The sequence below is a fragment of the Saccostrea echinata genome, unplaced genomic scaffold (genome assembly GCF_033153115.1).
Source record: "Saccostrea echinata isolate AGI-Se365-2 ecotype Australia unplaced genomic scaffold, CSIRO_AGI_Sech_v1 ptg000056l, whole genome shotgun sequence".
Taxonomy (NCBI): domain Eukaryota; kingdom Metazoa; phylum Mollusca; class Bivalvia; order Ostreida; family Ostreidae; genus Saccostrea; species Saccostrea echinata.
The window spans coordinates 21,089,038-21,104,987 of NW_026889805.1; the positions used below are offsets into that span (position 1 = coordinate 21,089,038).

The 15,950-nt window shown below is 34.0% G+C and overlaps 1 protein-coding gene across 2 annotated transcripts in view; it reads left to right on the plus strand.

Annotated features, from left to right (window-relative positions):
- LOC133173786 (formin-J-like) overlaps nucleotides 1–15,950 on the plus strand; it is a 133,237-nt gene that overhangs the window by 3,923 nt on the left and 113,364 nt on the right. Inside the window, exons 3-10 of one of the 2 annotated variants that reach the window (XM_061308824.1) lie at nucleotides 10–120; nucleotides 700–960; nucleotides 1,168–1,479; nucleotides 2,453–2,675; nucleotides 4,970–5,125; nucleotides 7,317–7,565; nucleotides 8,616–8,730; nucleotides 12,219–12,380. In XM_061308824.1, the coding sequence (XP_061164808.1) occupies nucleotides 10–120; nucleotides 700–960; nucleotides 1,168–1,479; nucleotides 2,453–2,675; nucleotides 4,970–5,125; nucleotides 7,317–7,565; nucleotides 8,616–8,730; nucleotides 12,219–12,380 (1,589 nt within the window). The remainder of the gene's footprint in view (nucleotides 1–9; nucleotides 121–699; nucleotides 961–1,167; nucleotides 1,480–2,452; nucleotides 2,676–4,969; nucleotides 5,126–7,316; nucleotides 7,566–8,615; nucleotides 8,731–12,218; nucleotides 12,381–15,950) is intronic. The other variant, XM_061308825.1, reaches the window with a different exon arrangement.

Below are 15,950 nucleotides of genomic sequence, written 5' to 3' on the forward strand. Positions count from 1 at the left end.
CCTTTATAGGTAGTCCTGTTTGAGGACATGAAAGAAGGAGGTCGCAGTTTGGCACACAAAGTCATCTTTTGTATTAGCCACCCTACTGAACATGTCAAATTCTACTGCTGCACCTGTCAGGTGAGTGCTTGTATTGATATGAATTATGATTTTAGCTTATCATGCTTGATTTATAGAAACTTTTATATTTGTGTCATATGGGGAGATATGTTACAACTAGGAATGCCAATTTCACTCAGATGGCCTAGTGGAATAATCGGGGGCTTTAGTCAAGCAAAAGTCAGGGACTCATGAAAATAATTTGATCTCTTACTTAAGGTCACTTCAACACAGTTTAATTATTGATCTGTGATAGGAAAACAGTTGAAATATACTATAATTATCAAAACATATTAAAGCCTGCATTAGATTTTAATTATGTAATTGTGGGTAAACAACAAAACTAACCATAAAATTAATTCATATTAAACAAGGAATTTTTAATATTTATTACCATAAATAAGTTATAACCAAAGAGCACAATTTTAATAGGTAACCAAGTACAAAAAGTTTAGTTGGTGTGATTGAGCAATGGTCAAGTACTCAAATACTTGTTGACATCCCTAGATACAGCATAATTGTATATGTATTTTGAGATTACATGCATAACCAACAGCATGGAATGAAATGTGAAGATATTTTTTTAAAAATTTGATTCAGGAAGCAGTGTGTAGTGATTGTATGAAGAATATGCATCAGCCACCAGAACACAAATGTGAAAATGTCACTGAAACAGAGAAGAAGCTTAAAGAAGACTTAACTCTATTGCTGGAAGAAAGCAAGAAAAAGGTGGCTGTATGTGAAGAAGCACACCAAACCCTGGAAAGTAGCCTGAATGACCTGCAAATGCAGCGAGACAATGCAAAAGGCTTGATTCAGGAAACATTCCAAAGCTATAAAGCTATGCTGGAAAAGAAAAAGGTATATGTTAATCTTTTGTTGTTTTTTTTTTTTTTTTTTTTTGTTTTTTTTTTTACAGAATAATGAAATGCATAATACAATACACAAATTTTAGAGTTCTTTCTGTTTTAGTCTTTATTGTTATCAGACAAACACAATTTTTAGGCAAGGAAAATTGAAAACAGGTGATAACTAAGAAAATGGTTTGCTTTTTTTTCTCCACTGTAGGATGCAATGCTTGAAGAGCTGGAAGATCTTCACTCTCGCCAAGAACTTGCCATTATGGATCTCTTCCACAGTGTTGAGAAAACATCAGAAAAAATTGAAGATGGTTGCAAGTATACAGAGTTGCTGTTACAAAATGGCACTGGTTTGCATTTTGCTCTGATGAAGAAAATGATAAGCAAACAACTAATGTTCCTAATCAACAATACACCTAAGCCAGATATCCACATCAATCTGGATTTCCACTCTGATGCTGATGCATTTGAAAAGGCTGTTGACAAGACTTTTGGTTCCTTTGTCAAAGAGGAGGCAAAGGTATGACAAAACATCTGAACTTAAAAGCGATAAGGGGTCACTGTGCATCTTAATGAGCAGCTGTGCAATTAACTTTGCACTTAGGTTGTAACCTTTTATGTTATTCATTTATACATGTACTAAATCAGATTTGAACAGACGTAATCATAGCAACAAATTTAATGTTATTTTCTGCAAAAAAGTTAAGAGGAAATATAATTGAAAAAAATGTCGTCAATACATAGGCAGACATTATTGCAAGACCTTTTTGATAAAAAAAAAATCTATTCGGGGCATTCAAAATCTAAACAGGCAAAATAATATTTTCTTATATCAAGCTTTTTATGATTTCTGTGCTAATTGGTCAGAAGTATAAAACTTCTAACCAAATAGTACAGTAATCATTAAAAGCTTGATATAAGAAAAGTATTGTGTAAATTTCAAAAAATGAATTTTAAAATAGTTGGGTTCCATGTAAATTTTGTCATTTGGGTCAAAATATGCAGAATTTAAAAAATGCAGATTTTGAGAATTTACCTCCGCATATCCTTCACAACAGTTTTTCATAAATCTTTTTCCTAGTGGATTCTGTCAGCCCCCCCCCCCCCCCCCCCCCATTTGTATAATTTGCTTTGTGTAATTCAAATATTTGGAAAATTTGAATTTTAATTGATAATTTTGGTAGAGGTTCTGATCAAACTTTTCCCAAAAGCTTGCAAAAAGCTGCAAGTTAAATTTGTAGTGCCTTAAAGAAAATTTTGGTTATAGATGGCATGATATATGGATTTTTACATAATAATTATATGAAATTTGAATTGTTACAGCAGTACTATATAATGACATCCTTCAAGTTATGTTACCTAACATCATGACACCAGAAAACATTTGCTGTCAACAAAGTGTTTTTTTTAAATTAATTTTTTATTGAATTCAGTGTCAGATTTATTTAAAGAATTTCAGAAAAGTTATATTCATGAATTTTTTGCACATTTAGCCTCAACTTGAGCGACCTTTGTCATCACTGCATTCATCATTTGAAAACGAGGGATTTTCTCTGCCTAGTGGCGTGCTGAGTCCTGATCAGAACATAATGCGTCAGACTTCAACTCAAGAATTGATTCATAGCCATTTCCGCACTATCACTCCTGTTTCGATGAGGAGTAACACCCCAGGGCCAATTGGAACAATTCCAGCATCCATGGCCTCAGCAATGGCAGGTAAAAATTTATGCTTGAATATTTTTAGTTCACCTGAGTGGAAGGATCACATGAGTTTTACTGATCAAAATTTGTCTATATTATCTGTCATCATCTTAAACAATCATGATTGGGGGGGGGGGGGCTTGATAGGTGATATAAGTGTAACATAGGACTACATACACAGGAAAATCTTTTAAATCTCAAAGACAGTAAAGCCATGATTAGTCATCTGAATATGGAAGCATCCTCAGGTAGTGTAGATTTCAAGTTTGTTCAAATCGTGACCCCCCAGGTTAAGGTGGGGCCACAGTGGGTGTGATCAAAGTTTTACATAGGAAATTGTCTTCAAAATTCTTTTCAAGAACAGTAAAGGCATGATAAGGCCAAAGTTTCTGTTCTTTTGGTTTACGATTCCGCCAACCCTATTTTTCACCAATCATGAAAATAAAATAATGTCTTTGTCCCGACATCTTTTCCAGATTTTTCTCATCTGAATGATGGGTTTTAAAGTTTAGAATGCAATTATAGTCAATTGAGTGCTTATCAATATATGAGACCCCTGACCTAACAGACTCAATATTTATTTTGGTATTGAGAGATACCTCCTGGTTTAAGTAAAGCTGACTGGTATTTCACTGGATATATTCAAATGAATATGAACTCTTTGTTTGTAAAATTATAGAATTAAATCCTGTAGTACAAATCTTTGAGAATTTTCTTGCGCAGGGTTCCAAATTAAGTGGAAATAGTCGCTAAATGCAACCTTAAAATACATTTTAGCAAGTGTATTGCATTAATTACTAGCAAAAATTATCAACAAGTTCCAATTTGGGGTTTTTACCTTTCCAAATTAAAAGTGTTTGAATGACTGCTTGTCATGATTTTTAGGGCTGATTCTGGGGCCGAAATTTGGCATCGGTCCCAATCAGATAAACCTGTATTTTCCACAAATATATTGGAAGTTTTCCCAAAGAAAAACTTACTGAATTTGTGATCACAATCATTTTTTTTTATTTCATGTTTCTCAATAAACTCAAGCCAAGCAAGTTTGTTGGTCAGCCATTTTGGATTCCTTAATTAGATACGAATTCCTCGAATTGAGCCACCATGAAATAATGATTCCTTGTATACCTCTTTAACTGCCAGAGACTCTCTGTAGAGAGCCTGCTACTGATAAGCTCTTGGGCTGCCTATCAGCACTAGTTTACTAGCTCACTACTGGAGATTAATTCCTGCTATGGCAGAATGAGGATAAAATGCAATAGTGGGCACATTTATTGCTGATTATCTCATTATCTGTAGAAATTTGATCAAAACATGTATGACAAAAAATATTCTTTACATCTTTATCTTATATCTCAGATATTTTTTATTACATAAATTATGCAAAAATCAACTGTTTTGTATAACGTTTCCAAAATTTTACCTGAAAATTAGAATTCTGTCGTGAAATTTCAGAATTTATTTCACAATTTTCATATATTTCACATATTTTAAGTATGACATATTAGAGAACAAAAGTTTATAAAAACCTTATGATGAAATCAAGTTCGTTTTTCTCCTTTTCTAATTCAAATGCGACATCCCCAGGCTTTGTGAATACTTGGTTAATAAATGGTTTGTGCAAAACCGCCATCCACGCTAAGTTCTTGTCATTGCTGTTCAATAACGAATGGGTATTTATTGGTAAAAGCTCAGTAATTGATACAGAAGAAACAGAATTATAATTTCCGATCACATAAATGTCATCAACTGCATTCACATTCTCAAAATACCTAAAAGAAAACTCGGAAGAATCCGCTACTCTCATCCATCATCTTCACAACACCATGTTTCCTCAAAATATCAACGGGATTCAAGCCCTTTGTTTTGGGTATTCCCCATACTATATTTGGCATTTAATGATATAAATAGGTGAAGGCAATATTTGTCTCCGTCTTTCTCATTGGTTTTTTTGCTCATGTGACAAGATTTTCAGCCAATCATCGTTTCTTTTACAATGGAAATCAGACGCAAATCTACGTCTTCAAGTATACAAGCATGGCGGTCGATATCGTATATATGTGTCTTCGAGGATACAGCGCGGTTATCTGTAGATGTAAAGATACGTCTCTGAGGATAAGAGCAGCTAAAATTAGGACGCAAATATGCGTCTCTGGCAGTTAAAGAGATATAGGGGCCTTCAGATAAGGACTGAATAAAAGATTATGGTGGACAAATTCCTTTTACAAATTGTGTTCAGCTTTAATCATTACTATCAGAATATACCATTGAAAGTTTGAACATGTTGAACATGTTTTACTCTTCCTTAGGTTCCCAAGCCATACATGAACATGGAACCAGTCTCTCTAGGAATTCCCATAGTCCAGCAATGTCTGATAGTGGTATTTCTGTGGATGCTGCCAGCAACAACAGTGGCTCTAGTGCATCAATGATGAATGTAGCAGCACTCGCCAAGCTCCATTCAGGTATACTCAACTCATAATCTACATTTACTTAATTTGAAGTAGAATGTAGCATGGCACATAGTATTCCTTGGTTAAAGGAATTCACAAATGGTTAAAGAAATAATGATTCTCCTCTCCAAAAGGAATTAAATATTGAATTGGAGACATAAGGAAATTTGATTTGAGGAAGAAGGACTTGCAATCAAACATCTTCATTTACTTTGCATCCATATTTGTTAAAGAATGACCCATTAGACCATGCAAAAAATGCTACAATAGGTACACATCTTATGCTGGGAATTGTTTAGATCATATTACTGCTGTATAATCTGTTGTGGATTACTAGAAGAGTTTAAAGCATCATGCAGAAATATTTGCAGGAAAATCTTAAAGTTATATAATCAGTCAAAATCAAACATTTCTCTTTGGAGCAAGAGAATTGCGAGCATTGTGGCCTATGGGCCACTTTTTTTTCTGATGAGACCAATTATATACCGTATTTGGCTGAATATAATACGCACTTTTTTCCCAAAATAATTTTCTGTGAGAAAGGGGTGCGTATTTTACACCACAATGGGATTTTGATAGGTTTTTCTTTCATGTGAAACACGGCTATCATACGCACATACTGTAGTATTACCTGGAGACTTGTGCAATTTCTTGCTGTTTATCGCCGTATTTAAAACTTCGTAAAGTTATTGTTGGAATGTAGACTTGTTAAAAATGTTATATTTATAACCTTTTGATAGTTAAATTAAATTTAAAAGCAAGTTAAAATTAATTTGAGCTGCATTTTCATCGTCTCCGTGTAGGCCGCCATTAACGATGTTATTTATAGATGTTCACACATTCCTTTGCCACGTGCTTCCGTAATCATAGTACACATGTACCTAATCAGTCAGACACTCGATCAAAAAAGTAATAAGTCATTTTTTAATGAAATACAATAAAATAAAATTTTATTTTAGGTTTAAATAACTCAGTGAAAATTCATTTCAACATAAACACCTCTCTATACGTCCCAATGAATGGAAGCCAATGTTGTGAACACGTGCGCTTGTCACTTGATAATTACCCCTCAACACCCCTCCAGGCAATTCAATTGTTTAGCGACTCCAAAGCATTGTTTTTACAGTTAGAGCACTGATTATTTACTGCCCTTATTAATGGCTTTGATTATTTTCTTTGTTAAAAATCGGGGGTTGGTTTATGATCTTTCGTATGTATAAGCGTGTGTTGATTACGACACATTAAACAGTTAAACGCTTGTTAAATGTAATTTTACATCTTATATCGGCCTCGTGTTAAAATGTTTGAGAGTTAAAAAAGGAAATATGAAGTATGTTGAAACTTAAGCTTATCATTTACTCGTGCTCTGTAGAAAATAAGATATCCACGAAGATTACCTCGATGTATGAAGACATATATCCCATCTTTGTACATCATTTTTCACAGCTTCGGAGGTGTGTTGATAACTACACTTTATACGCTTGTTAAATTTTGATTTTATTTTTATAACATCAGCTATTTATTTAATTAATTTCAAGTTCAAAAGAGGAAAACGTAGCCTTTGAATACATTGCTTGCCCTGTTAAATTTACTTAATTTTCAACATGATTACCTTAAACTAAAAATAAATATGACAACTGTTAAACTTGCAACAATATCTCGTGCTTTGTTGAAATAAAATTATTTCCACAAAGAATAGTTAGAATACGGCGACGTATAATTTCAATATCACCGTTTGCTAAAAAAAAAAATTAATAATAAACTCTGTTAATACTTTAATGCAACATTATCTCGTGCTTTGTTAAAATAAATTATTTCCTCCAGATTGCCGCGATATGGAAAGTCGAGATTAAAAAATAAAAACGCATTTGAACAAAATATCGTGTTCTGTAAATTTTCGGCACTTTATCTCCGCGCCGATTTTCATAGCAAATTACCGCGATTTTCAAAAGTTCAGAATACTGCTTGGTAAAATTTTCTGCTGCGTATAATACAACCGAACTGCGTGTTTTCCCCCAGTTTCAGGCTCAAAAAGGGGGGTGCGTATTTTACACCAATGTACACCATATTCGGCCAAATACAGTACACTTTGAAATAATAAGTACTTTATTATTCATTGTTTTATATAAAGTTATATATTTTAAATGATTTCTTTTCCAATGATGGGATGTTCATTAACTTTGAACTCTCCTTTTTTATTTAGTAGGTCTTCCACAAACTCCTGTTGGGACTGCCCCTCCCTCCATTTCACAGAATGATGCTAACTTTGGATCCCTTTTGCACCCTAGTACCCCACAATCTGAGTCCCCCAATCTAGAAACCCTGGCCAATCTTTTACAGCAGCCACCTAGCAGTCTGGCTGGAGGCATGGGAAGTGTGGGAAGTATTGGATCCATTAGCTCCATAGGAACCATAGGCAGTATGAATCCTTCCAGCAAGGATATAATGGAATGTAAGAGCACACACAAATTTATATATATTATACAGTATGAATTCAAGTTTATTCAAATGAATTAGGTGGGGTCATTGAAAAACCTTGAGAACCACTGTTCCAGAAAAGATGAAACATGTAAAATCTTCCTGACTTAACCTAGATTCACATTTGTTCAAAACTCTACCCCCGGGATAGGGTGGGGCCACTATGGGCGATAATTGTTTTACATAGGAATACATTGAAAAAATCTTTGAAATTCTTCTCAAGAACAGCACATATTTATATGGAAGCATCCTCAGGTAGTGTAGATTCTAAACCCTCAGGGGTAGGGTGGGACCACGGTGGGCAATCAAAGTTTTTCATTGGAATAAATGGGGGGGGGTGATAAAGAACAGAAGGGCCATTGTTACTCAAGTGAGCATTGGGCCCATGGGTCTCTTGTTAAATGATATATAAATATGTCAGTAGAATTTGATTCCATTTACATCTTGGGTTGAGTGAAGTCTCTGAACGAACAAGAAAAAAAATTAATTGTAGGTCATGCTTATACTATTGATTAATCTTTGGATTCCAAGGAAACTGTAAAGATTTCATCATTTGATAATATTTTGGCAAGATATGCAATAATACAAAGGGAAATAAATCTCATTTTCCTGCATTCCAGATTCTGTCTTATCTGGCCAATTTTCATGGAACTTGGATGTCCGATTTGGGACAAATTTTACTTTGAATACATGCATCCAACATGCTTTGGGAGACAAATTTTGTTTTGGAATAGACAGGGTGTCAGATTGCACAGTGTGAAAAACAGAGAAAACAGTAAAATGGGAATTTAAATAAGGGTTGGAATTCTAAGTGAAATGGATTACACAGGTGTTGTGTGTGTGTGTGTGTGTGTATATATATATATATATATATATATATATATATATATATATATATATATATATATATATATATATACACACACACACCCACCCCACCCACACACACACATATATATATGTTCATTGTTTCATTTTTAACCACAATTTTTTGTTAGTTCTTCAACTTACTTCCCAATTTCAGCTGGCAATTTAGCTGCAGGTGGATTTAACAGTGGAAATTTCAGCTCTGCTACTGCTGCAAATATGCCTTTTCCTCCAGTTAGAAGAGGAAACAAAATGAGTGCAATGCAGATCAGGTATGTTTATTGCCTCTTGGAGCCAATTGGAAACAAAGATATCAGTTTGTGTCATTTTGTAATCTGCCATACCCTTTTTATCTCTTCTTAGTGATTTTTTAGCTTTTCTGATCAAAATTTGTCCGTTGTCTGTCATCGTTGGTGTTGTCGTAAACTTTTCACATTTTCATCTACTTCTCCAGAACTACTAGGCCAATTTCAATCAAACTTGGCACAAAGTATCCTTGGGTGAAGGGGATTCAGGTTTATTCAAATGAAGGGCCACGCCCTCCTCCAAGGGGAGATAATTATGAAATAGCAAAAAATTAATGGCATTATTGAAAAATCTTCTCCTCAAGAACCAATGGGCCAGGAAAGATGAAACTCATGTGGAATTATTGTCAGGTAGTGTAGATTCAAGTTTGTTCAAATAATGACCCCCGGTAGGTGGGGTGGGGCCACAATGGACGATCAAAGTTTTACATAGGAATATATAGGAAAAATCTTCAAAAATCTTCTTCTCAAGAACAGCAAAGCTATGATTGGTCATATTTATATGGACGCATCTTCAGGTGGTGTAGATTCAAGTTAGTTCAAATCATGAACCCCAGGGGTAGGGTGGGGCCGCAATGGACGATCAAAGTATAACATAGGTTTATATAGGAAAAATCTTCAAAAATGTTTTTCTCAAGAATAGCAAAGCAGTGATTGGTAATATTTATGTGGAAGCATCCTCAGGTGGTGTGGGTTCAAGCTTGTTCAAATTATGACCCTGAGGCTAGGGTGGGGCCACAATGGACGATCAAAGTTTTACATAGGAATATATAGGAAAAATCTTCAAAAATCTTCTTCTCAAGAACAGCAAAGCTATGATTGGTCATATTTATGTGGAAGCATCCTCAGGTGGTGTAGATTCAAGCTTGTTTAAATCATGACCCCTAGGGGTAGGGTGGGGCCACAATGGACGATCAAAGTTTAACATAGGTGTATATAGGAAAAATCTTCTTCTCAAGAACAGCAAAGCTTTGATTGGTCATATTTATGTGGAAGCATCCTCAGGTGGTGTAGGTTCAAGTTTGTTCAAATCATGACCCCCGGGGGTAGGTGGGGCCACAATGAACAATCGAAGTTTTACATAGGAATACAGTGTATATAGGAAAAATCTTTAAAAATCTTCTCAAGAACAGCAAAGCCATGGTTTGTCATATTTATATGGAAGCATCCTCAGATAGTGTAGATTCAAGTTTGTTCAAATCATGACCTCCAGGGGTAGGATGGGGCCACAATGAAAGTTCAAACTTGTAGAGAAAAATGTCACAGTTAGTCAAAAATTATGTAAGCATCATTAGTAAGTGTAGATTTAATTTTGTTCAAATCATACCCCCCACTCCCTTTTAGGGGTAGGTTGGGACCACTTATGCATTTAAGCTCTTCAATACTAAACTAATTTTTTCTTTTTTCCTGGCCACAGTGCTCAGGTGAGCGATGTGGCCCCTGGGCCTCTAGTTTAGCTCACCTCGACGTCGGTGTCAGCGTCCCGGTTAAAGTTTTAGGAGTAAGTCCATTTCCAAGTAACTATAAGCCCTACCTGAACTAAACTTGCATGGATGATGCATCTAGGGATGGATACTACCACACTTGCTTCGGATGCTGGATCTGACCTAGATTTTCCAGATTAGTGACCATGTTAAAGTTTTGGAGCAGGTACCTAGCTATAAGCCCTACCTGGACAAAACTTGCATGGATGTGCATCAAGGGATGGACACTACCACACTTGCTTCGGATGCTGGGTCTGACCTAGATTTTCCATGAGTGACCAAGTTAAAGTTTTTGGAGCATGTCCATTCCCAGAACATCTTAATTGTTTGTGTTCTATTCTAGTAAAACCCTATATTGTTGTTCATTTCTTATTAGCTTGATACCTCCATCATCACAAACCTTTTGTATGTGCATGGGTTTGGAGAATAAAATGAAAAAAAAAAAATTTTCTCTTTGTCAGCAATGTTTATAATTTCAACATAACTTCCTTACATTTAAATTTGGAGAAACAGGTTTATAATTGGGGAAAAATGACTTATTTTGTGAGGGGAAACGGCCGAATATCGGTGGTATTTGGCCAGAAAAAAAATTAAACTGCTTATTATACATGCAAATATGAATATGAAGGATTTCCAGATTAGTGACCATGTTAAAGTTTTGGAGCAGGTACCTAGCTATAAGCCCTACCTGGACAAAACTTGCATGGATGTGCATCAAGGGATGGACACTACCACACTTGCTTCGGATGCTGGGTCTGACCTAGATTTTCCATGAGTGACCAAGTTAAAGTTTTTGGAGCATGTCCATTCCCAGAACATCTTAATTGTTTGTGTTCTATTTTAGTGAAACCCTATATTGTTGTTCATTTCTTATTAGCCTGACCCTATTCAATAATTGAGGTCAAACTAAAACATGTCAACAAGAGGGCTTGTATCTTGAAACTGTATTTAAAATAAGTATATACAGGGATTTATCAGACTATTTTAGGAAATGCTGCCTTCTTTTTTTTTTAAATTGGCAAAAATTCGACAATTTAATAGTTTACAACATTGAACATTCCCCCCTTTTTTTTTACCTACTTTTGAAAACCCTTTGTGTGCCCACCAAGATAAAATTATACTATGTAATAAACTTCCATTTCAGATTTAGCTAGGAAAAAATCAAAGTGTATCTTATTAAATGATTTTCTGCATTTTGATTTAAATGTTTGAATATTTATATATACTCATTACATTCATGATTGATTTTGGACAAATCCATTTGTGAAAAAAATTGAAATGACAATAAAATTATCATTTCATAAATAAAACAAATTTAAACAATCTTTCTCTTTATCTAGAGAAGTGGCAAAGTTTTAGCCATGTGGTGACTTCCTGATTTTGTTCAAAAAATATTTATATGTTCACTATTTTATTTTGGGAAAATTTCCTCAGCAAATTGGGAAAAATCGAGTCTATTTTTCATTGGGAATGGGGCCGAATTTCAGCCCCTGAGAAGGTACTGATAAATCCCTGATAAGCTACATATATGCTTGTATGGATACCTCCATCATCACAAACCTTTAGTATGTGCATGGGTTAGGAGAATAAAATGAAAAAAAAATATTTTCTCTTTGTCAGCAATGTTTATAATTTCAACATAACTTCCTTACATTTAAATTTGGAGAAACAGGTTTATAATTGGGGAAAAATGACTTATTTTGTGAGGGGAAACGGCCGAATATCGGTGGTATTTGGCCAGAAAAAAATTAAACTGCTTATTATACATGCAAATATGAATATGAAGGAAGAGAATATGGAATCCCCTTTTTTATCTATCTGTCAACAGTGTTCAGGCCTTAATGTTACATCAAAGAAATGTTGGAAGCTCACACTTGAAATGAAGATTGCTTATGACAAGAGCATGTGTCAAGACCTTATTCCAAAATAAAGACTGACTGATGATTTAATAATCTTTTTTAATTGCTTTAGATGCAAGTTTGGACAACTAGGACCTGGAAAAGGACAGTTTAATTCACCGCATGGATTTTGTTTAGGCATTGATGAGGACATTGTAGTAGCTGATACAAATAACCACAGAATATGTTGTTTTGAAAAAACGGGGGAATTTAAATACCAGTTTGGAATACCAGGTGAACCAAATTACAAGGGAAAAAATGATTTTTGTTTATTTTAAGAATTAGTGCCATTATATGAATTGAAATAAGAGTTGTGTTAGTTTGCCTGTGGGGAAAAATTAACCTGAATGCAATTTTTTTCAGGTCGAGAGGAAGGACAGCTATGGTATCCCAGAAAAGTGGCTGTGATGAGAAACTCTGGAAAATTTGTGGTATGTGACAGGGGTAATGAGAGATCCAGAATGCAGATATTTACAGCAAAAGGAAGCTTTGTCCGTAAGATAGCCATAAGATACATAGACATTGTGGCAGGATTGGCTCTCACAAGTCAAGGTATCAAAATTATAGGCATTTCCTCATCTTAACCATAATATCAGATTATTACTTGTTGCTACTTAAGGAGGAATGCTACACCAACATTTTATTTAATTGATCTTTAAACATCTCTTTTGAAAAATGGTTTTTAGGTAACTTGTTTCTTGGTGATTTAAACATAAGTTTAAAAAATATTAACAAATTATTTTTTTTTATATTCATAAATTATTTTTTATTAAAAAAATTCACAATGTCTCTCTGACTTCTTGGCATGGGTTATTAGATATTAATGTACTGTATTTGGCTGAATATAATACGCATTGGTGTAAAATGTGCACCCCCCCCCCCCCCCCTTTTTGGCTTGAAAATTTGGGGGAAAACGCAGTTCAGTTGTATTATACGCTGTCAAAAAAACTGACAAAGCAGTAATGTTGTCTTTTTTACATCGCGGTAATTTAACTTAAAATCTTTGTGGAAATAATGTATTGAAAATTTAAGCACGGTAACTTTTCATATGCGGACTTTGTTTTTTGAGCTTACGGTTCTCCTGATTTTAAGCATGGCGGTATTATCAATAGAAATAATTAAATTTTGCATTGTAAATCATTTTTTAAGCTAACAGCAATGTTGTCTTTAAAAATTGCTGTATAATTTTATTAATTTTAACAAAGCACAAAATGTCTTCCCATGAAATTTATATCAGGCTACATATATAAATCTTGTACTTAAACGTTGCTGTTTAAATCTTCGTGTGGTAATGATTTTATTCAAGGAAGCACGAAATATTATTGCATTTTATTTTATTTTTAGCTAACGGCAATCGTGATATTACACGTCTTTATCCTTGCAGAAATAATTTTATTGCAACAAAGCACGAAATACTGTTGCATTTTAGTTTGAACAGATCGACATGGTATAAATCATGTCTTTATACATTGAGGTAATCTTCGCAGATATCTTATTTCTACAGAGCACGAGTAATTATAACACTTAAGTTTTAACAGACTTCATATTTCCTTTTTAAACTCTTAATTAATTCAACAAGAGGTCGATAAAATATAAGATAATTATAGTAAAATTATATTTAACAAGCGTTTAACTGTTGTAATGTGTTATAATCAACAAAAGTTCATACGAAAGATAATGTACGAAGGCTAAAAATGGACCCCCGAATTTTAGCAATGAAAGCGATCAAAGCCATTAATAATCAGTGCTCTAACTGTAAAAACAATGCTTAGGAGTTGGTAGACAATTATTTGCCTGGAGGGGTGTTGAGGTCAAGTGACAAGCACACGTGTTCAGAACATTGGCTTCGATTGGGACAAATAGTATACAGTGGTATAGTGGGGTGTTTATGTTGAAATGAATTTTCATCGCATTATTTAAACCCCAAATAAATGTTGATTTATTGTATTTCATTATAAAATTGCTCAATTTTTTTTTCCAACCGAGTCTCTGATTAGGTACATGTGTACTATGATTATGCAAGCACGTGGCAAAGGAATGCGAGAACATAAATAACATCGTCAATGGCAGCCTACTATGCAGCTTAAATTAATTGTAACTTGTTTTTAATATCATTTAACAACAGATTATCATTAACATGTTATAAATATAACATTTTCAACAAGCCTACGTTCCAACAATTATTTTCCGAAGTTTTAAATACAGCGATAAACAACAAGAAATTGGCTTTGTCTCTAGGTAATACTACGGTATGTCCGTATGATAGCCGTTTTTCACCTGAAAGAAAAAAAACTCTAAATCCTATTGTGGTGTAAAATACGCACCCCTTTCTCACAAAAACATTTTCTAGAAAAAAGTGTGTATTATATTCAGACAAATACGGTAATGCATTTATTAACAACAAATTTTAAACTAAAGCATATTATTTGTATATTTGAAACAATTTTTACATTTTCTCTGGAAAAATAGAAGAAAAAAAAATTCATGTAAAGTAATTACCCTACAGGTTACATCGTAGCAGTTGACAGTGTGTCACCAACAGTATTTGTCATTGGTGATGCAGGGGACCTCCTCAAGTGGTTTGACTGCAGTGATTACATGAGAGAGCCTTCAGATATTGCTGTCAGTGGGAAAGAGTTCTTTGTTTGTGACTTCAAGGTTTGTAGATTTTGAGAAAATATTTCCATCAGTGATATACAATCATACACTCGCAAACACACACAAGCAGGTATTTATCTACTTAAATTTTTGTGCAAGTTACAGTCTAGACTCTTGTGTGACCATTCAGTGGACTTGGAGAAAAAATTCATTAAAGAGAAGGAGTTACTTAACACAGTCCATCACTCACCTGCAGACCTTGCTCAGGCCTTTGGCTCAAAGATTGTATACATTGATGTAAAATAAAACACGATATGTATATAAAAGTTGTCTGGTAAAATCATGGACAAGTACCATATTTGGCCAAATATAATACGCATTGGTGTAAAATACGCACCCCCCTTTTTGAGCCTGAAACTGGGGGAAAAAACGCAGTTCGGTTGTATTATACGCAGCAGAAAATTTTACCAAGCGGTGTTCTGAACTTTTGAAAATCGCGGTAATTTGCTATGAAAATCGGCGCGGAGATATAGTGCCGAAAATTTACAGAACACGATATTTTATTCAAATGTGTTTTTATTTCTTAATCTTGACTTTCCATATCGCGGCAATCTGGAGGAAATTATTTATTTTAACAAAGCACGAGATAATGTTGCATTAAAGTATTAACAGAGTTTATTATTAATTTTTTTTTGTATATGGTGATATTGAAATTATACGTCGCCATATTCCAACTATTCTTTGTGGAAATAATTTTATTTCAACAAATCAAGAGATATTGTTGCAAGTTTAACAGTTGTCAGATTTATTTTTAGTCTAAGGTAATCATGTTGAAAATTATGTATATTTAACAGGGCAAGCAATATTGCAACATCAAAGTATTCATAGACTACGATTTTCCTCTTTTGAACTTGAAATTAATTAATTAAATAAATAGCTGATGTTACAAAAAAAAAATAAAAATTTAGCAAGCGTGTAAAGTGTAGTTATCAACACACCTCCAAAGCTGTGTAAAATGATGTACAAAGGTGGGATATTATTTTAACACGAGGCTGATAAAAGATGAAGTAAAATTAAATTTAACAAGCGTTTAACTATTTAATGTGTCATAATCAACACAAGCTTTTATACATACGAAAGATCATAAACCAACCCCCGATTTTTAACAAAGAAAATAATCAAAGCCATTAATAAGGGCAGTAAATAA